Here is a 21,838-nt window from a genome sequence, read left to right on the forward strand (position 1 = left end):
ATTCTCTCAAGTTCCTCTTCAGTCCTGAGGAAATGTCCTTAACCCTGGCACCATGCAGCCTTTGGGACTCCCACTCACAGAGAACTGTATCTTTCTTCTCAATTATTATTGTTCCCTACCACAACCAAGGGCTTATTTTCTGTGATGCCCCTGAATAGCTACCTGTACCATAGAGCTGTGGTCAGTTTGCTCAGGTTTCCCGCAGTGCCCACTCATGTTTACACAGTGTGTAAGAACCTTATAACTAATGGATCATTGTTGGGGCTTGGCTGTTTGAACACTACCCCCAAATCCCTAGATCTGTCTCAGCTGCAGTTACACCCTTCTGTCTCTGATCACACACTGATTTTGAATGACCTAAATAAAGGTGTGACTACCTCCTGCAATGTCCAGTTAACTTGCTCCTTCCCTGATCTGGTAAACTGGATGCAGCTCAACTCCAGTCCCTCAACTTGGATCGAAAGTTCCTCAAGCTGCAACCAAATATTTAAAGTGTAAAAGACTTTCCATCTCAGATGTTTTCTCACGTTCACTTTTGCAGATGCAATAAAAGAGCAGAGTATTATTTAAACATAATATCACTGTGGAATATGGAGCTGCAGAGGGATTTGGGTTTTCTAGTGCATGAGTCACAGAAACACTAGTAAGCTTGTACAGCAAGTAACCACAAAAATTAATGAAATTTTATCCTTTATTATGAGAGGAATTGAATGTAAAATAGGAATGTTATGTTTCAGTTATATCGGCCACATTATGAGTATCACGTGCAGTTTTAGTCTCCTTACTTAGAGTCATACAGCACATGTCTATGCTGACAACCAAACACTGAACTACACTAATCCAATTTACCTGGTCCATTGCCCATTATTCCCATGACCAGTGCTCATCCAGTTACTTCTTAAATCGTGAGAAATCTGTCTCCACCACCTCTCAGGCAGAATGTTCCATATTTCTACTTCCTCAGATTTCCTCTAAACCACCTACTCCTCACTTCAAATGGTCTTGGACACATCTGCTATGATAAGAAGATTGTCATGATCTACCCTGCCTATGATTTTCTTCAGGTAAAAAATGAGGTCTGCAGATGCTGGAGATCACAGCTGAAAATGTGTTGCTGGTCAAAGCACAGCAGGCCAGACAGTACACCTCAATCAGAAATTAATCCCCTCCCCACCACCACTCCCTCCCACCAACCCCCTCAATTTCCACTGCACCAGGGTAAACAAACCCAGCCTATCCTCATAACTGAGACAGGCAACATCCTGGTGAATCTCCTCTGCAACCTCTCCACTGCAGTCAGTCCTTCTGATAGTCTGGGAACCAGAACCATACACAGTATTCCATCTATAGTCAAACTAATGTTTTATAAAGGGATAACAAGACTTCCATGATTCCATAATCATGCATCAGCAAATGAAGGCGAGCATCCTGTGTGTCTTTTTCCCCACCCCGTCTCCCTGTGATGACACCTTCAGGGATCTGTGGACTTGTATACCAAATTCCCTTTGTTCCTCAGTACTCCCTAGGGACCTATCATTCATTGCGTGTATCCATCCCTAATTAGACCTCCCAAAATGCATCACCTCACACTTAACAAGATTAAATGCCACTTGCCATAGTTCTGCCCAATTTACCAACTGATCAATATCAGACTGTAGCCTGAGACCACCCTTCTCACTGTCAACAACACCATCAATTTTTGTGTCATCTGCAGACTTACTAATTAAATCTTCTTTATGCATATCTAAGTCAATAATGTGGATAACAAACAGCAAGGCTGCCAGCACTGATCCCTGTGGTACACTGCTGGTAACAGGCTTCCAATCAGAAAACCAGCCCTCCACCATCATCCTTTGCCTTCTATTTGCAAATCAATTTGGATCCAGTTTGTAAAGATGTCTTGGATCCCATAAGTTCTTACTTTTTGGATCAGCCTTCCATGTGGGACCTTGTCAAAGGTCTTACTGAAATCCATGTAAACCGCATCAATTGCACTACCCTTATCAATATATTTCATCACTTCTTCAAAAATCTCCTTTGAATTAGTCACAAAGGATCTCCCTCTAATAAATCCATGCTGACCACCCTTGATCAATTCCTGCCTTTCCAAGTGTTGACTAATCCTGTCCCTTAGAAATGTTTCCATTAATTTCCCTGTCACTGACGTAGGTTAGCTGCTCTGTAATTACCTGGCCTATCCCTGCTGCCTTACTTGAACAAAGGAACTGCATTAACTATCTTCCAGTCATGTAAGATCCTGAATGATCTTGACAACGTGAATGTTGGAAAATAACTTTCCTGTTGTGGGTGAGCCCAGAACTAGCAGACACTGTTTTAAAACTAGGGGTTCAAAGTTTGGGAGAAGATTTGTAGCTCGGGTGCTTGTTGTTGTGGTTCTGTTCGCTGAGCTGGGAATTTGTGTTGCAGACGTTTCGTCCCCTGTCTAGGTGACATCCTCAGTGCTTGGGAGCATCCTGTGAAGTGCTTCTGTGATGTTTCCTCCAGCATTTGTAGTGGTTTGAATCTGCCACTTCCGGTTGTCAGTTCCAGCTGTCCGCTGCAGTGGCCGGTATATTGGGTGCAGGTCGATGTGCTTATTGATTGAATCTGTGGATGAGTGCCATGCGTCTAGGAATTCCCTGGCTGTTCTCTGTTCGGCTTGTCCTATAATAGTAGTGTTGTCCCAACGTCTGCAACACAAATTCCCAGCTCGGTGAACAGAACCACAACAAAAACTAAGGGTCACCCTTTAGCACAGAGATGAAAAGAATTTGTTCTGTCAGAGGGTCGTATGATTTTGAAGGTTACTATCTCATAAGATGGTGAAGATGAAGTTATTTAATAATTTTGAGGTGGAGATGGATTGATTCCCTTGTCTAACTAGAATCAATGGTTATTGTAGGCCGATGGTGAAGTGAGATGATTGATTATTTACATGTTATCAGCCTTAGGATAAACAAATGTAGTTCTAATCACTTACTCTAAGCATGATGGGATTTGTGATCAATTCTACACATATGTAACCAAGAATGCAAGTTGTTAAGCTAAAGAAAGTTAACGCCTTGAAACAACAGTCTGGGGGTGATATGGGAATGGGGATGAAACATTGTTAGGCTCGCAGTGATAACAAATCCCAGAAAGAACAAAACATGTGAAAGGAACATGTACAGGGCTGATCATCGACAAGGCTAGTGTAACGTAAGTGCAGAAAATCAATGACGTGTGAATTGTAAAAAAACGTAATGAAATGGGAGCATTAAGACTATAAAATGTCAGGCTGACACATTCGAGAAAGATCTGGACTGACTTTTACCAATTGTGTCTCTGAGAAAATGCTGATAAAATAAAGTCTGTACTTAGTGAACCCAGGATTCAAAGTATTTCTTAACCTCAACAATCAGAATGTGGTATCTGAAACAAAAACAGATCTTATTGCATATCAGAGCAGTATCTCAGAACCAACTCTACTCCTAATTTATATGTTCACATGTTGCACTCTCCAGTGAATTAACCTAACTGGAAATATCTGACGGACAATTCAGGTTCAGAGGTAAGACACTTGCATTTGAGTAGCATCCTAATGGCTACAACAGAAGCTGTCATGTGGTCCTGGGTTTGGGGCATGAACAGAAACGACACGCTTTACCAAGATTCTTCAATCACAACCCCATCTTCAACTCTGGATTAATTGCCTCAGTGTACAGAAAGATGCAAGGGATTAAGAAAATGCAGAAGTTTCAAAACCTGCAGCATTTAAATATTCCACGCCAATCCGCTGCTGTTACCCAGTGATTTGTGCTTGTGGGTAATGGCCACAGTTCTGTCAGCAAATGCAGTTCAGAAGAAGTTAACCATGAAGCAATTTATCATGAAGCAATCCAACATGAAAAGCAGATTTTTCAAAAAACTGAATTTCACTTACACAGAAATGCAAATGTGGTCAGCACACGGTGCCTGGTGCAGCGATAAGGTGGAAGGAGGCAGCTGCTCCCATGGAGAATGACTGCCAAAGGCACCACATAAACAAGGTCAAGTGTCAAAGATGTCAGTGCTCAAGCAATTAGACCGTAGAAAAGTGGAGAATGTAAATTTAGTAGTTTTGATTATTGAGTTGAAGCTATGCTGTGATTGAATTAATAAAGTTAGGCAGGGTATCGGTACATCCTGAGTATGTGCACATTCTCAAGAAATAGCTTTATAATAAACACTGAAGGCTCACTAATGCAACTGTAAAAAAACAATCTCAATAGCTTGTACAAATCACTAACTTTTATATTTTTAGATTCTCCTCATAAAACAATCCGAATGTATAAAGTACAATTTCCATGGGAGAAGACAGGCATTTAGCGAAATAAATATTATCACAGAAAATCTTTTCCAAAAATACACCATTTAAAGTGTTGATTATAAAACATTGTTTAACAGTAAACACTGACAAAGTCAACATTTCAGAAAAAGGAACATATTGCGGATGAAATAAAAAACAAAATGCTGGAGAAACTCAGCAGGTCTAGCTGCACCTGTGGGGAGAAACAGAGTTTATGTCACAGGTCAGTTACCTTTACTCAGAACTGCTTCACTCTTTATTTCCCACAGGTGATGCCAGAACTCCCGCGCATTTCCAGTATTTTCTGTCTTTACTTCAGGTATAGTCAGTTTACTGCAGAGGTTTTATGTTCACATTCCAGACAAACTGTACTATTGCACGTTCAACTGTAACAAACTCAGTGACATGATGGTCCTGCATGCTACTCAGCTAATAGTTACGCTAGGTACAGATATTTCAACCTGCCTTCTTTAAGCAGAACCACATCCCAGAGTCTTTGGCACAATGGTACTGTGGAGAGAATGTGCTGAAATATATTAAAATATTTTATCTCCCACCAAATTTCTAACATTGGTTGTACAGAGCTACGGCAATAAGAGTTCTAATTCCCTGCAATGGGAATGAGATGTGGCCTGCAGTAAATTTGGAGAGGTTAAAATTATTAGAGGCACTTTCATAATCATTAATGCGTTTGTGGCTGAAGCAATAATATAACAAATCTTAATCCTGAACCTTGAACACTTTGGAAACTCAATGAATGACCCAGCATAGGAGGAGGCCATTTGTTCCATCATACCTGTGCTGAAATTATTCAACTTCCTTTTTCTTGAGCGCAGCGATGAGGGCATTGCTGGCCAGGCAGCACTTATTGTCCATCCCTAATTGCCTAGAGGGCAGTTAAGAGTCAACCACATTGTTGTGGGTCTGGAGTCACGTGTAGGCCAGATTAGGTAAGGATGGCAGTTTCCTTCCCTAAAGGACATTAGTGAACGAGATGAGTTTTTCCAACAATCGACAATGGATTCATGGTCATTGTTAGACTCTTAATTCCAGAATATTTATTGAATTCAAATTCCACCATTTGCCATGGCAGGATTTGAACCCGGGTCTCCAGAACATTACCTGGATCTCTGGATTAACAGTCCAGCGATAATATGGTTTCTAAAATCCTAGAATCTGCAATACTGTAGACTGTAAATCATAACTACATTAAAGTAAGTAACAAAACTGAAATATCTCAATGGCATAGCTAAAATAAAGTTGCTTTGTTGTATATGGAAATGCAAATGATGTAGTACTTGATGGGTAACAATTCAGTAATACTGTTCATTTGCTGCAGAATAGAAATTATCGGAAATTGGAGAAGAACCTGACCAGACTCAATAGCAATTAAGCAGCAAAGATTCTTCAAAAGAAGCTTCTGGGAGTGAGGTCCTAATGGTGATACAACTACAATATGTGACTAAGTGACATACCGGGTTTTACGATGCTCAATATCACAGTTGTTTATCCTTGAGAATGGTCACCATGTTAAAATTTTAAAAAACTACTTTTTACATTTATATAAAATGATCAATTGTAGATTTTCTGAGCAATCTTTTGTGTGAAGTTATTCTCTTCCTCAGACCTGAGTCCAGCTACTAAGCTTCCAAGGACCTGCACTTAGTGCAGACATTGTTCCCAGCCTCCTTGAAGACTTGCACTTGTACAGTGCATTGGTGCATTCCGAAAGTATACAGCAAGATCTGCTGCACCTGACATTGCACATCTTCCCATTTGGAGAAACTCTCTGGAACTGAAAAAGATATAAATATCCATCAGATTCTGTCAGGAAGATACATGGCAATGTTTTCAGAATCTCTTAAGACATTGGTTTAGGAGTGAAGGATGGCATTCTCACACAGAGGGGAGATCAACCTCTTGAATTCAGCACAACATCAAATCTCCAAAAGCAGCAGCTCAACACAGACCCACTATTTCAGGAGAAGGGCAACCAATTCACAGACTGTGTCGCCATTCTGACCCCCAAAACCAACTCAACAATCGCATCAGTTTCATCCTATCTCCCTCTCTTTCTCTACTCCTCCCCATAATCCTTGTGTAATCCCCTCTTCATCACACTCGCCTCTGTCCCCCTCTCTCTTTCTCTCCCCATCTCTCTCTGCCACACTTCTCTCTCTTTCCTTCCCTCTCTCTATCACACGAACCTCTGTCTTGCTCTCTCCTTTTCACTATCTCTCTTTCTCTCCCCCTTGTTTTCTGACACACTCTCCCACTATCTCATTCTTTGCCACAGTTCATGCTTCTTCTTAGTGACAGAAATTCAGCAGATTAATACTTAGGACCAATCAATGACCCACGTCTGATTGACAAGTGAATGATTTGTTCACAGTCAAATACTGCAATTTCTTTGAAATCAACCAGTAACTATGTTTTTCCAGAGCCTTTTGCCCAATCCCTAGCGCTGGGACATTCTGTGGTTTATCTTCGTGGTCTAGGTCTACGGCCTCATTGAAACAAAGACAGGTCTTCCCATCCTGTTAGCAAACTAAGGTGCAGTAAATGCTTGAGACCATCAGCAACAGTGTGTGCCTGAGGGTTTACTCCAGACTGAGTTAAAGGGTTAACCAGTCTATTCTATTGGTACCAAATAGTTAATCAGAGAGTGTGTCAGGATCAAACATGTAACTTGCTTACTCAGCTTTAAGTGCACAATTGCTGCTGTTTTGCCAACCGTTAGTGACCAGACATTCAGACGTTGAATGGAATGAATATCATCAATCTTTAGCAGAGCATCACGGAGACGATGAACATCAAGGTGTCGTGGAGTTCCTGGGAGAGGAAGAAACCGATGGAAAGTCACTTTTAGAGCAAAATACTCCCTGCCAAATGGTTCCATCAAATAATTCAGCCCAGCACAAGTTGTCAACACACATATTAAGCATTAAGCCTGTATCTTCCTGGATGTGCTAGATTTAAGTCAGACATTTACCCTGGGATCACAGATGGGGATTGTACATTGATTCAGGATAAAAGGAAAACTTCACAGAGTGAGAACAAATATCAGACACTAGGTTAAACAGTTTGTGCAGAATTTGATGATGAATCAACCCCCAGACTGTCATGAGATAATGCAGACTGGTTGTTTAATCTCATTCATTTTGAAAAGCATCTCAACATAATATTTTAAATACTGTAGAAAACAGTGCTTTCCATAGGAACAGAGATTACAGAAAAGCAGGCCATTCAGTCCATTCCTAATGAAGGGCTTTTGCCCGAAACGTCGATTTTCCTGCTCCTCAGATGCTGCCTGACCTGCTGTGCTTTTCCAGCACCACTCTAATCTAGACTCTGGTTTCCAGCATCTGCAGTCCTCACTTTGCCATTCAGTCCAGAGCACCACTGGAAGTGCTAGATCTTTGACAGGAAGTATCTGATTCTAGCCATTCATCTGCATTCTTCCTGTTTATTCTGTTTATCCCATTTTTCATTAAAAAATCACGTGTCTGTGTCTGTGTGACTGTGCGTGAGTTTATATGTGAGTGTGTGTGTGAGAGTGTGTGCATGTCTCTTCATGTGTGTGTGTGTGAGTGAGTGCGACTGTGTGTGTGTGTCTGTCTGTCTGCATATGGGACTGTGAGTGAGCGTGAGTATGTGTGTCTGCATCTGTGTGAGTAAGTCTATGTGTATGAGAGTGAGAGAAACCTACCACCTACTCTTCACTCTCTGTGGAAACTCAAATCAAAACAATGAGAGGACATCATTACAGTATTTCAGTGTCTAATTCGGGGGTGAGTGCAGAACAAAAGGGAAAATTGGGAGAGGTGTCTCACAGACTAGTCAGGAATACTCACAGAACCATACCTTACAGACAATGTCCTGGACCCCACCATCACCATCCCTGGATATGTCCTGTCCCATTGGCAGGACAGACCCAGCAGAGGGGGCGATACAGTGGGATATAGTCAGGAGGGAGTTGCTCTGGGGGATCCTCAACATTGACTTTGGAGTCCATGAAACTTCATGGCTTCAAATTAACCTTCTGCTGATTAACACGTACGGCACCCCCTTCTTCCTTTCAGAGGATGACTCTGTACTCCTCCATGTTGACCATTTGGAGGAAGCAATGAGGGTGGCAAAGGTCATAGAATGTACTCTGAATGGACTTCAATATGCCCCATCTGTGTATTCTTCTAATAAAGAGAGTAGTTTTGAAATTTTGGCAAGGTAATATTAGAAAGAATAATATTCAGTAACTCATCTGCACAGTCTTTAGCATGGAGAGAAAACTGGAATTGTTCTCCTGATGTTGCAATCCAGTGGGTAGCTGTATGATGGGACACAGCCACACCTTGATCTCTGATGCTAAAAGCAGGTATTTCTTTTTCCAACGTGGGGAAATGATAAAGCCACATCCACCAAATGCCCCAAACACCACATTACATTGACCCTCCCTGTAACTGGGCAATTGGAATCTGGAGGGAATATCACACTGAAACTCATACCTTCCAGGAAGATTAAACCAGTGTCACGTAGGATTCGAAAAGTTGTGCACACCACCAGGAAGGAGAAGATGTAAGTGCAGATTGGATCAGCGATCTTGTACAGAGGCTGCAAGAGTGGAACAGGGAGAATGAGAGCATTCATAGTCTTCAGGGACTTTCTCACAGAGACAGAGTTCTTGAACTGATCCACACCTACCCCACCATACCCCAACATTCCCCACCTCCTGACAGTTCCCCACAATACCACCTAACCCCATCAATGAAATCCAATTTTAGTTACTTCATGAAGAGAAGCCCCAAGGGCAAATGAAGACTAATTTCTCCGATCGGTGATAGATTGAGAACCAAGAGATACAAATTGAAGAGGTAGGTTCCTTGCTCCTTATGATTTTAAATGCTTCACCTGGATTTACACTCAGCCTTCTCTTCACCAGGGAGAACGGTCCTAATTTCTCCAATTTATCTTCAGAAGTGAAGCACCTCACCCGTGAAACCATTCTTTTAAATCCTATCTGCACTCAGTTCAATGCCTTCACATTTCCCTAAAGTGCAGCACCTGGAACTGGGCACAATATTCCAGCTGAAGCTGAGTGTCTTCATTATCAACATAATTTCCTTGCATTAGTGTTCTATGGTCCTACTCCCACAACTTAGGGTTCTATATGTTTTACAGATATATAATCCATTATTCAAAATTCCAAAATCCGAAAAGCTCTGAAATCTGAAATGCTTTTCATGGGAGTGTAGGGTGTCATTTTGGTGTGCGAGCAGGTGACGCTACTCCACATCCACTTGAACCATGTCACTCAGATGTGACATGGCGGCGTGGCCCAGCATTGGCAGGCATCAACTGTGTGTCAGCGCACGTACTATTCACACGTGCGTCTGCTGTTAGGTAATTTTTTTAAAGTTTCACTGTGAAAATGTCATTTATACTGAAACCCGAAAAGTTCCAAATTCCTAAAAAACAACCGGCCCCAAGGATTTTGGATAAAGAATTGTGTACCTGTATTAACCATGCTTTCAACCTGTCCTGCCACCTTCATCAATTTACACACATCTGCACCCAGCTCTCTGCTCCTGTACTCATCAATAAGATTAAATGTACATGGTTTGTACATAAGCCAAAAGAAATTTCTTCACACAGAGTGTGGGAGGCTATTGAAGCCATGTCAAGACTCAAGATTAGGTGAAGAAAGGGGATAATGAAAAATAATTAGTGATATGTGAACAAGGCAGATAAATATGATGGAGATGGTTCACTCATTTGGGCAGTACAGGGTAACCATAAGATCATAAGACATAGGAGTGGAAGTAAGGCCATTCGGCCCATCGAGTCCACTCCGCCATTCAATCATTGCTGATGGGCATTTCAACTCCACTTACCCGCATTCTCCCCGTAACCCTTAATTCCTCGACACATCAAGAATCTATCAATTTCTGCCTTGAAGACATTTAGCATCCCGGCCTCCACTGCACTCTGCGGCAATGAATTCCACAGGTCCACCACTCTCTGGCTGAAGAAATGTCTCCGCATTTCTGTTCTGAATTGACCCCCTCTAATTTTAAGGCTGTGTCCACGGGTCCTAGTCTCCTCGCCCAATGGAAAAAACTTCCTAGCGTCCACCCTTTCCAAGCCATGTATTATCTTGTAAGCTTCTATTAAGTCTCCCCTTAATCTTCTAAACTCCAATGAATACAATCCTAGGATCCTCAGCCGTTCCTCATATGTTAGACCTACCATTCCAGGGATCATCCGTGTGAATCTCCGCTGGACACGTTCCAGTGCCAGTATGTCCTTCCTGAGGTGTGGGGACCAAAACTGGACACAGTACTCCAAATGGGGCCTAACCAGAGTTTTATAAAGTCTCAGTAGCACAACGGTGCTTTTATATTCCAACCCTCTTGAGATAAGTGACAACATTGCATTCGCTTTCTTAATCACGGACTCAACCTGCATGTTTACCTTTAGAGAATCCTCGACTAGCACTCCCAGATCCTTTTGTACTTTGGCTTTACGAATGTTCTTACTGTTTAGAAAGTAGTCTATGCTTTTATTCTTTTTTCCAAAGTGCAAGACCTCACATTTGCTCACGTTGAATTCCATCAGCCATTTCCTGGACCACTCTCCCAAACTGTCTAGATCCTTCTGCAGCCTCCGCACTTCTTCAGTACTACCTGCCTGTCCACCTAACTTCGTATCATCTGCAAACTTCGCTAGAATGCCCCCAATCCCTTCATCCAGATCATTAAAATGTAATGCGAACAGCTGTGGCCCCAACACTGAACCCTGCGGGACACCGCTTGTCACCGGCTGCCATTCCGAAAAGGAACCTTTTATCCCAACTCTCTGCCTTCTGTCAGACAGCCAATCCTCAATCCATCCCAGTAGCTCACCTCGAACACCATTGGCCCTCACCTTGCTCAGCAGCCTCACGTGTGGCACCTTATCAAAGGCCTTTTGGAAGTCTTGATAGATCACATCCACTGGGTTTCCCTGGTCTAACCTATTTGTCACCTCTTCAAAGAATTCCAACAGGTTTGTCAGGCATGACCTCCCTTAACTAAATCCATGCTGACTTGTTCTAATCAGACTCTGCTCTTCTAAGAATTTAGAAACCTCATCCTTGATGATGGATTCTAGAATTTTACCAACAACCGAGGTTAGGCTAATTGGCCTATAATTTTCCATCTTTTGTCTTGATCCTTTCTTGAACAAGGGGGTTACAACAGCGATCTTCCAATCCTCCGGGACTTTCCCTGACTTCAGTGACTCTTGAAAGATCTCAACCAACGCCTCCGCTATTTCCTCAGCCACGTCTCTCAGAACTCTAGGATGTATCCCATCGGGGTCAGGAGATTTATCAATTTTAAGACCTTTCAGCTTTTCTAGCACTATCTCTTTTGTAATGGCAACCATACTCAACTCAGCCCCCTGACTCCCTTGAATTATTGGGATATTACTCATGTCTTCCACTGTGAAAACTGACGCAAAGTACTTGTTAAGTTCTCCTGCTATTTCCTTATCTCCAATCACTAGGCTTCCAGCATCAGTTTGAAGTGGCCCAATGTCTACTTTTGTCTGTCGTTTGTTTCTTATGTATTGAAAGACACTTTTACTATCATTTCTAATATTACTGGCTAGCCTACCTTCATATTTGATCCTCTCCTTTCTTATTACTCTCTTTGTTATCCTCTGTTTGTTTTTGTAGCCTTCCCAATCTTCTGATTTCCCACTGCTCTTGGCCATTTTATAGGGTCTCTCTTTTTCTTTAATACATTTCCTGACTTCCTTTGTCAGCCATGGCTGTCTAATCCCTCCCCGGATAATCTTTCTTTTCTTGGGGATGAACCTCTGTACAGTGTTCTCGATTATACCCACAAACACCTGCCATTTTTGCTCTACTGTCTTCCCCGCTAGGCTCTGCTTCCAGTCTATTTTTGTCAGTTCCTCTCTCATGTCCTCATAATTATCCTCATGTAACACCATTACATCCGATTTTGCCTTCTCTCTTTGAAACTGCAGATTGAACTCTACCATATTATGATCGCTGCTTCCTAACGGTTCTCTTACTTTAAGATCTTTTATAAAATCTGGTTCATTGCAAAGCACTAGGTCCAGAATAGCCTGCTCCCTTGTGGGCTCCATGACAAGCTGTTCCAAAAAGCCATCCTGTAAGCATTCCATGAATTCCCTTTCTTTGGATCCACTGAACAATATGGGCTGAATGGTCTGGTCCCAGACTATAACCTCTTTGTGTTCACTCGGAATTTCAAGGTTGAGCTCCCTTGGGTACAGTAAGTCTGTTAGACAGAACATAGAACAATACAGCACAGTACAGGCCCTTCAGCCCTCAATGTTGTGCTGGCCTTTTATCTTATGCTAAGATCAGACTAACCTACACACCCTTCCATGTTCCTAAAAAGAGTCACTTAAATGTTCCTAAAGTATTTGACTCTACTATCACTGCTGGCAGTGCATTCCACGTACACACCACTCTCTGTACTTACCTCTGACATCTCCCTTAAACCTTCTTCCAATCACCTTAAAATTATGGCTCCTCGTGATAGACATTTCTGCCCTGCGAAAATGTCTCTGGCTATCTACTCTAATTATGCCGCTCAACATCTTGTACACCTGTAGCAAATCACCTCTCATCCTTCTTCACTCCCAATTAGAAAAGTCCTAGCTCCCTCAATCTTTCTTCTTAAGACATGTCCTCCAGTCCAGGCAGCATCCTGGTAAATCTTCTCTAGAACATTAAAACTTGCACATCTTTCCTCTAATGAGGTGACCAAAACTGAGCACAATATTCCAAGTGTGGCCTAACCTGGGCTCTACAGAGTTGCAGCATTACCTTGTGATTCTTAAACTCAATCCCCCTGCTCATGAAAACCAACACACCATACACCTTCTTAACAACCCTATCAACTTGGGTGGGAACTTTGAGGGATCTATGGATATGGACCCTTCAAAGGAACAGATCTATGGATCTGTTCCTGCACACTGCCAAGAATCCTGCCTTTAATCCTGTATTCTGTATTCAAATTTGATCTTTCAAAGTAAATCACTTCACACTTTTCCAAGTTGAACTCCATCTGCCACTTATCAGCACAGTTCTGCACCCTGTTAACGTCATGTTGCAACCTACAGCAGCCCGTCACACTATGCACAACTCCATCAACCTTCATGTCATCAGCAAACTTACTAACCCAGCCTTCCACTTGCCCATCCAAGTCATTTATAAAAATCACAAAGTGCAGAGGTGCCAGAACCAATCCCTCTGGAACACCACTGGTCAACAAGCTCCAGGCTGAATACTTTCCATCTACCACTACTCTCTGTCTTCTATGGGCCAGCCAATTCTGAATCCAGACACATAGGTTTCCCTGTATCCCATGCCTCCTTATTTTCTGAATGAGCCTACCAAGTGGAACCTTATCAAACACCTTGCTAAAATCCATGCACACCATATCCGCTGCACTACCTTCATCAATGTGCTTTGTCACATCCTCAAATAATTCAAGGCTTGTGAGGCATGACCTGCCCCTCACAAATCCTGTCTTTCAAAACTTTTACAATACAGACTAAAATCCTCCATTACCATGTTCCGACCCAACTTATGAAGAGTGCATTTCAAGTCCCAAAGGAGATAATATTTGTCTCATTTCAGTGATATTAATTCAAGGAGAATGTTATTTGTGAGTATCTCCAAATTTTTACAGGTTTGTGAAGGTTTGTAGCTCAGGTTGAGGTTTAGGGTGTAGGTTTGCTCGCTGAGCTGTAGGTTTGATATCCAGACGTTTCATTACCTGGCTAGGTAACATCATCAGTGGTGACCTCCAAGTGAAGCAAAGCTGTTGTCTCCTGCTTTCTATTTATATCTTTCTCCTGGATGGGGTTTGTGGTGATGTCATTTCCTGTTCGTTTTCTGAGGGGTTGATAGATGGTATCTAGATCTGTGTGTTTGTTTATGGCGTTGTGGTTGGAGTGCCAGGCCTCTAGGAATTCTCTGGCATGTCTTTGCTTAGCCTGTCCCAGGATAGATGTGTTGTCCCAGTCGAAATGGTGTTTTTTTCCTCCATGTGTAGGGCTACAAGGGAGAGAGGGTCGTGTTTGTTTTGTGGCTAGCTGGTGTTCGTGTATCCTGGTGGCTAACTTTCTTCCTGTTTGTCCTACGTAGTGTTTGTGACAGTCCTTGCATGGAATTTTGTAGACGACATTGGTTTTGTCCATGGAACCCAGGAACCCCATCCAGGACAAACGTATAACCTACACCCCAGTAACTCCAAATGGCAGGCACATATACCTGACAGACCCATACAGCTGGCAGACCCATACAGCTGGCAGAATTGTTGCAAGCCCACAGCAGATGTTGTGGATTAAATACAACAAGTGAGCTATAAATGCGGGGATTAGGAGCAGCAGGAGGCTATTTGCCCCTTGAGCCTACTCCACTGTGCGACAGAACTGCTGGCAGGCTGAATACTGAAATGATGTGTCCCCCTGTGGAACAGACCAGATCTCAGACACAGAGATTATAAAGCAGGGCTGCTCCATTTAAGGTGAGGATGAAGAGAATTTTTGTTTCCTGAGAGAGTCGTAAGTCTTTGGAAGTCTATTCATCGGTGAGTGCTGTGGGTGACAGCATTGAATAACTTTAAGGCAGAGTTAGATAGATGCTTGACTAATGAGGAATTCAAACGTTACCTGGAGGAAGTTGGAATGTGATGTGAGGCTATAATTAAAGAAGACACATTTCAAAGTGGTTTAATTAAAGTGATTTGGGAGAGTCAGAATTAGGAAAACGTTTAGAAATGCATATTTTTCTTTCAGTTCAGCCTCTGAAAGCAATACTCACTTTAAAGCGGATGATGTATGCAGCCACCAGGACACCAACACTCTGCACCAGGTCCCCAAGGGCGTGGATGAAAGCTGCTCGGACAGCAAGGCTGCCCATGTTGTGACTGTGCTCTGTGTTGTTCCTCTGATCTCCTCTAGCAACATGTTCTGACTGGCAGTGAGAATGGGAATGCATGTGACTGGACTGGTTCAGCAAAACTCCCATTCTGTTCAATTTGAATTAAAAAATACAAAGAATAGAAACAGTAAAGTACTTGTAGTTGCAGAGAACAATCAGGTAGTGTCAACAACTGCGTTTGTACTGGGCTCCAGCTTTCTCACTCTGTACTTTTGTACTGTGAACAAAAGTAAGACACACACTCAGAAGCCGAAATCTTAAACAACGTGCAGTTCTTGGAAGCAGGTGATGTTTGCACTCATATCTTAGGTAGTTTTGGGACAATAAACTACAGGTTCCTGATGTCAGAGGAATTTTAAAATTCAACTCAACAACAAGACTTCATTTTAATCTCAATATGTCACTGGTGTATGTGTTTGAATCACAATCTTCTTACCCAGACTCACTTTTATTTCCAAATAACATTTAATAAAATGCTCCAAACAAATTCAGGTTTTTTCATTGCAGGAACAGTGGGCAGTGATCCTGTACCTGGTTTATTAGTAAGCATTTCCAATTCTACAGGACATGGGAACAGCAAAATTGATTGCTGGCCTGGACTTAGGAAATCACCCAGGCTCCTCTCAAGTAATCGCACAGTTTATGTCGAACTCCTGGTACTGCAAAATATTGGGTTTCAACTATTCAGTAGGACATCCTTGTGCTCCATCACTTAGGACAATATGACAGAGATTCCCTAACATGGGCCTTTTTGGGTCCAAGCCTGGATTTGTTTGGCAGGTAATGGTAGAGTGTCCATGAGGTTCAAAGTTGCAATGACTTCACCCATTTCTGGGGATGAAGATACAGAGCTCAGGGCACCAACATTGGCTCGGTGCCTCCCTGGACCATGTTCAGGCAGTATCCCCCAGCACTGAATCAGAGTTTATACAATGAGAGAAATCACCTGTCTTCCTTGAAAAGCAGAGGTTTGTGATCAGTGACTATGGTGAAATGTTGACTGTAGACATACTGATGGAACTTATTCACTGTGAGTACCATGGCCAAACCTTTCTCCTCATCTGGGCAGACTTTTTTCTGCCTCTGTGATGGGTATGCCATTGGATAATCCCAATATGTGACAGTACCGCTCTTATCCCACTGGGGGAGCTGCTGTACATTAAAATGAGTGGTCTCAGCAAACATAATGTTGATAAACATATTTGTTGACAGTGATTGTCGTTTAATGTTTGCAAAGGCCTTTTCTTGTGGCATTTACCACAATTATTTCTGATTTTCTTTTAGTAGACATGGAGAAGTGGCAGCAGGGTCACCAGATTAGGTATGAATTTCTCATAGTAATATGAGACCCAGAAAAGGCTTCATGTTTCTGGGAGCTGGAGGCCTTTTAGTGGCCTTTTGCTTCTCTTCAACATTAACCCTTGTTAACCCTGTACCTGAGGAACATTACCTCATTTACCTAGAAGCTGGACACAGTGAAGACTTACTCCAAACTCTCCAAATGTTCCTTTGCAGTGGCTCCTGAGGTTAGAATATCACCTGCATAGACTGCCTTCCTGGGCACCCCTTGGAGAATGTTTTCCATTTCCTTCTAAAAGATGGTTCAAGTCAAAGACACCCAAAAAGGCAAGTGTACTCATACAGTCCTTCGTGAGTATTTATAGTAACATACTTCCTGGGTGACAGCTCAAGCTCCATTTGGAGGTAGGTGTAATTATTGTTCAGTTTGGAAAATATGTGACTCCCACCCAAGTTTACAACCAAGACTTCTCTGTGTGGCATAGAATATGTGTCTGAGCAGGAAGGTCTATTGACCATTAGTTTTTAATCCTCACAGATGTGGACTGAGTTGTCAGGTTTTAAAACTAGGACTATTGGTGTGGCCCATTCAGCAACCTTTACAGAGGGTATGATGCCGAGTTCCTCTACACTTTCCAATTCAGCCTCTACGTTGGTACAGAGAGGACCAGCTGTACCTTGAGGTACTTAGGTCAGGCTTCTGGATCGACATGAATCTTGGTCCTGGCTCTTTTTATCCTCATGAGGCCCTTTTGAAAATCTTCGGGATTCTTTCTTAAGACTTCACACAGATTGTCAGTGCCCGTTTTAAAGATTTCTTGCCAATCTAGGTGTATTTTTTGTAGCCAGTTCCTTCCTGAAGTGCTGAAACCTTGCCCTTGTATCACCATTAAGGGGAGTTAGACTGTCGATTGTGTAACTGGGATTACCAAGCTCCCAATAATAAGGGCTGTCCAGTCTATGTGGCTGATCTAGCCCTGGCCTTGGTGCCTCACAGGCTAAAGGCAAGGTGCCCCATTGGAGTTTCCGAAAGGTTTTCTCCCCAACAACAGATACAATGGTGCTTGGATCAACCTCCATGTCTCTTAAAGGTGGCTACTTACCTGGAGTTTTATCTTAAATTGAGGCCGCTTTGGGAGCAGTGATGTAATTTAGCTGTGTCAATTCCTCATCCTCAGTCTGATTTATTTGCTTGTCTTGAGGTGACTTTGCCCTTTGACCTGGGCAGTATGTATTTTGCCTGTTTTGATCGCCTTGTCTGGGAAGGACGCTATGATCACACGTGTAGACCGAACATTCCTGCTGCTCACTGTATGTGGAGAATCATCCCATCCCATCTGGAACCTCACAGTCTTCGACCTCAATCTCTCTTCCCTGGTAACAAACAGCAACTGTGAGGATTATCCCGCTGGGCACTTGGCTCAGTGTATGGGTGGTCACTCACGATAGGGGATTGTACCATCTGTGGGTCTCTGACGCTCCTGAGCCACTTTATCTGCATTTTCACCAGAAAGAGTCAGTTCTGTTGCTTTCTTGTGTCTGGATCTGGTTTGGTGAGTTAGCTCCTTTGGGTCACAATGTTATTAATTCCATAAACAAAGTGATTCCTTAACATTTCCTGCAGTGCTGACCCAAACTGTCTGTGTCCTGCTAATTTCCACAGTTTTGTCAAGAATTGAGTACCTGGCTCCCCAGGAAGTCTGTTTACCGTATTAAACCTGTTTGCCTGTTAAACCTGTTTACCATGTTAAATCTGTTTACCATGTTAAATCTGTTTACCATATTAAACCTGTTTGCCGTGTGAAACCTGTAAGGCTGCAGTACAGCAGATAGTTTGGCCTCAGAGTAGTTCATTATCGTATCTATCAGTTCATCAAAGGAATTTAATTCCTGGTTTGTGGGTAGGTTAATCTCTTTATGATGCTGAAACTCAGGGCCCACAAGTGGTGAGGAGAATGACTTTTTGTCAGCGATTTCCATAAGATTCCCAAGCAGCAGTATTTCCAATATTTCCCCATCAGAGTCCTACCGGGATCTTTGAAAATCTCGGCAGCCTGAAAACTTTTTTCAGTCTCATCATGATTGTCATAACTCAGGAAAACCAACTAGAAAGGAATTGCAAAATAGAGTCATTCCTCACTGTGTACATTGACTAGCCCCAGCCTGGGACAGACAGTTCCACAGATTCATCCCAAGGTCTGCTTTTTTAAAAAATTCAACTTGTTCAGCGCTGTTATTACACACTTCCCAACCAGATGGGACTTGAACGTGGGCCTACTGGCCCAAAGGTCTGAACACTACCACTGTACCACAAGCCCCTCTTCACTCTGCATTTCATAAATCCCAAAGCAATGGCTCTGCCTTATTCTGTACTTCAGCTGGGATTTAGCACTATGTTTTCTGTTCATTACCTGTCATTCCTGAGAGTGGGTTAGTGGTATCCTCTGTTACACTGGTATGCAGTGTTAGTCATTAGTTGTTTCAATCAAGTTGTTCAGACATGTCTGTTGGGAATTCAGGTGGGACTTGAACCCTGGGTCCCCTGCTCAGAGATAGGGACACTATTACTGTGGCACAAGGGCCCCTGATGGGTCTGCATTTTTATATTTGGAAGTCTTGTCACAATGAGTCTGCTCTATAAATATCTTTGAGCGACTTGTTTGGGGATGTTCCTACACACCTCTGGTGACACTTGAACCTGGATCTCCTGGTCCAGAGGTAGGGATGCTACAACTACACCACAAGAGGTTTCTGCGTTTAGTTGCCACTTTGATTAGGCTTCTCAATTCTTCCTTTCTCTTATGTTCTAAACAACCTGTCCAGCGATGCTATCACATACCTCTCAACCCAGACAACCTGCTCCAGAGGTAGGGACACTACCACTGCTCCACATGAGCCCTCTAGGCCTGTTGTTTTTAGATGTATATCTGAAAATGTTATCCAACACAACTAAATGCCTATCCCAGCACCAGCTCACCATGAGTTTCTTTTCATTTTTAACTATTAACCATCATCAGTAATCACCTGTGCAACCAACTAGACATTTACAGGTCATTCCGCTATAATGTGCATTTTGTTAATGCGAATTCACTATTACACAATTGGTGAACTGGGGACACTTTTCATAGCGTGAACCTCTAAAGTGTGAATTGGTTATAGCTCGATTCTGACCCCCACTTGTTTAAATGGTGCTGCTATTACGTGATTTTCTTAAAACATGGGGTTGCATGAGAACGGAACTACACGTTACAGCAACACAGACTGCACCTGCAAAGCAAACCCTCAAATATGAGGGAGGGATTAGGGAGAGAGGGAAGGGGCAAAATCATATTGGAATTGAAGGGGAAAATAAAGTACTGTATTGCCTGTAGTGCCCATGTTCCCCGAAAGGGATTGACAGCATCAGTGGGCACTGCATGCTTCCTCTCCAATGTCACCCGGACCTGTCCACAGATTTCTGAAGGTGGTAGAACAGGTTAATAGGGCAGTTAAGAAGGCATATTGGACAGTTGTCTTTATAAGTTGAGGCATAGATGAAAAGAGCAGGGAAGTCATGTTGGAGCTGTACAGAACTTTGGTTTGGCCAGAGCTGGAGAGCTGTGTACTTTTACTGGGAGGCAATGGCCTAGTGGTGTTACTGCGAGACTGTTAATCCAGAGAGCCAGGTGTTGTTCTGGGGACCCAGGTTTGAATCCCAACATGGCAAATGGTGGAATTTGAATTCAATTTTTTAAAAACTGGAACTAAGAGTCTAGTGATGACCATGAATCCATTGTTGAGTGTTGAAAAAACACATCTAGTTCACTAAAATTCTTTAGTGAAGAAAACTCTATCCTTACCTGGACTACATATCACTCCAGACCCATAGCAATGTGGGTGACTCTTAACTGCTCTCAGGGTAATCAGGATTGGGTAATAAATACTGGCCTAGCCAGCAATGTCCTCAAAATGGGAATGAATAAGAAAAAGACATTCTGGTCTCTGCCCTTTAGGAAGGATGTGATGGCAGTGGAGGGGGTGCAGAGGAGATTCACCAGGATGTTGCCTGGGAGGGAGCATTTCAGCAGCAAAGAGAGGCTGGATAGGATCGACTTATTTTATTTATAGCAAAGAAAGCTGATGGGGAAGCTGACAGAGGTCGATAAGATTGTGAAGGGCATGGATAGGATGAAAAGAAAATAGTTGTTCACCTTAGATGAAGGGTCAATAATGAAGGGGTGCACTTTTAAGGTGGAAGGCAGGAAGTTTAGAGAGAAATTTGAGGAATTTTTTTTCACATAGAGAGTGTTGGGGAACTTGGAGGCACCACCTGGGAGGGTAGTTGAGGTCGGAAAGCTCACAATGTTTAAAATGTTCATGAATGAACATTCCAGGCTTTGGGCCAAGTGGGACTAGTGCAGATTTAACAGAATTTTGCTGGTATAGAGGGCCAAAGGGCCTCTTTTGTACTCTATGGTTTGATTACCTTATTGAAACATACTTGATCCTGAGGAGACCTGACAGGGAGGTTGCCAAAAGGATTTCTCCTGTGTGGGCAAGGTTTGTTCAAAGAGACACAATATCTTAAAAAACAAAGCTCTCCCACTTCAGATGGAGATATAGAATATCTTTTCTTTCAGAAGTTGAAAGTCTTTGGAACTCTCTTCTCCAGAGAGGAATGGAAGCAGAATTGATGAATATTTTTAAGGCACAGGTAGATAGATTCTTGACCAACAAGCAAGTTAAAGGTTATCCAGATAACTGCAGGAATCCGGAGTTAAGATCACAATTGAATCTTGTTGAATAGTGAAGCAGGTTCAGGGGCTTGTATATTTATACGTAATAACATGATTTTATCTTGATTTCACCAAATTGTGGTTAATTCTCTGCAAGGCAATATTTTAAGCTTGTCTTTGAATGGAGTCTCAATTGGTTTGCTCAAGAATTACTTAGAATGAAGCCATTTGAACAGATCACTTCCGACACTCTCCACCTACTGCACTCTCCCCTCAATCCCCTGCCCCAACTCTGCCTCCCAATGGACTAAATGGTCTTGTTCTGGGCAGCTCATACCAGTCAAAATCAAACTGTTCACTGAGCAGAAAAACAGGACAGCTACAAGCAACTGATCCAACTAAACAACTGCTCAGGAATCCGAAGGAGATTTACTTTTAACGTTACATTAACATATTTGCACTGCACAGTAGCACATCCTGGAGACATGAGAATGATATTGATGCTGTGTA

General features: G+C 42.6%; 1 protein-coding gene across 1 annotated transcript in view; it reads right to left on the reverse strand.

Moving 5' to 3' along the window:
* Positions 1-4,251: 4,251 nt before the first annotated feature.
* Positions 4,252-21,838, reverse strand: part of slc30a4 (solute carrier family 30 member 4) — a 33,620-nt gene continuing 16,033 nt past the window's right edge. The window contains exons 5-8 of the mRNA XM_060853098.1: positions 15,195-15,402; positions 8,833-8,938; positions 7,025-7,159; positions 4,252-6,122 (exon numbers count right to left, since the gene is read on the reverse strand). Coding sequence (XP_060709081.1) covers positions 5,968-6,122; positions 7,025-7,159; positions 8,833-8,938; positions 15,195-15,402 — 604 coding nt within the window. The 3' untranslated portion in view covers positions 4,252-5,967. The remainder of the gene's footprint in view (positions 6,123-7,024; positions 7,160-8,832; positions 8,939-15,194; positions 15,403-21,838) is intronic.

This window comes from Hemiscyllium ocellatum, chromosome 39 (assembly GCF_020745735.1).
Source record: "Hemiscyllium ocellatum isolate sHemOce1 chromosome 39, sHemOce1.pat.X.cur, whole genome shotgun sequence".
NCBI lineage: Eukaryota > Metazoa > Chordata > Chondrichthyes > Orectolobiformes > Hemiscylliidae > Hemiscyllium > Hemiscyllium ocellatum.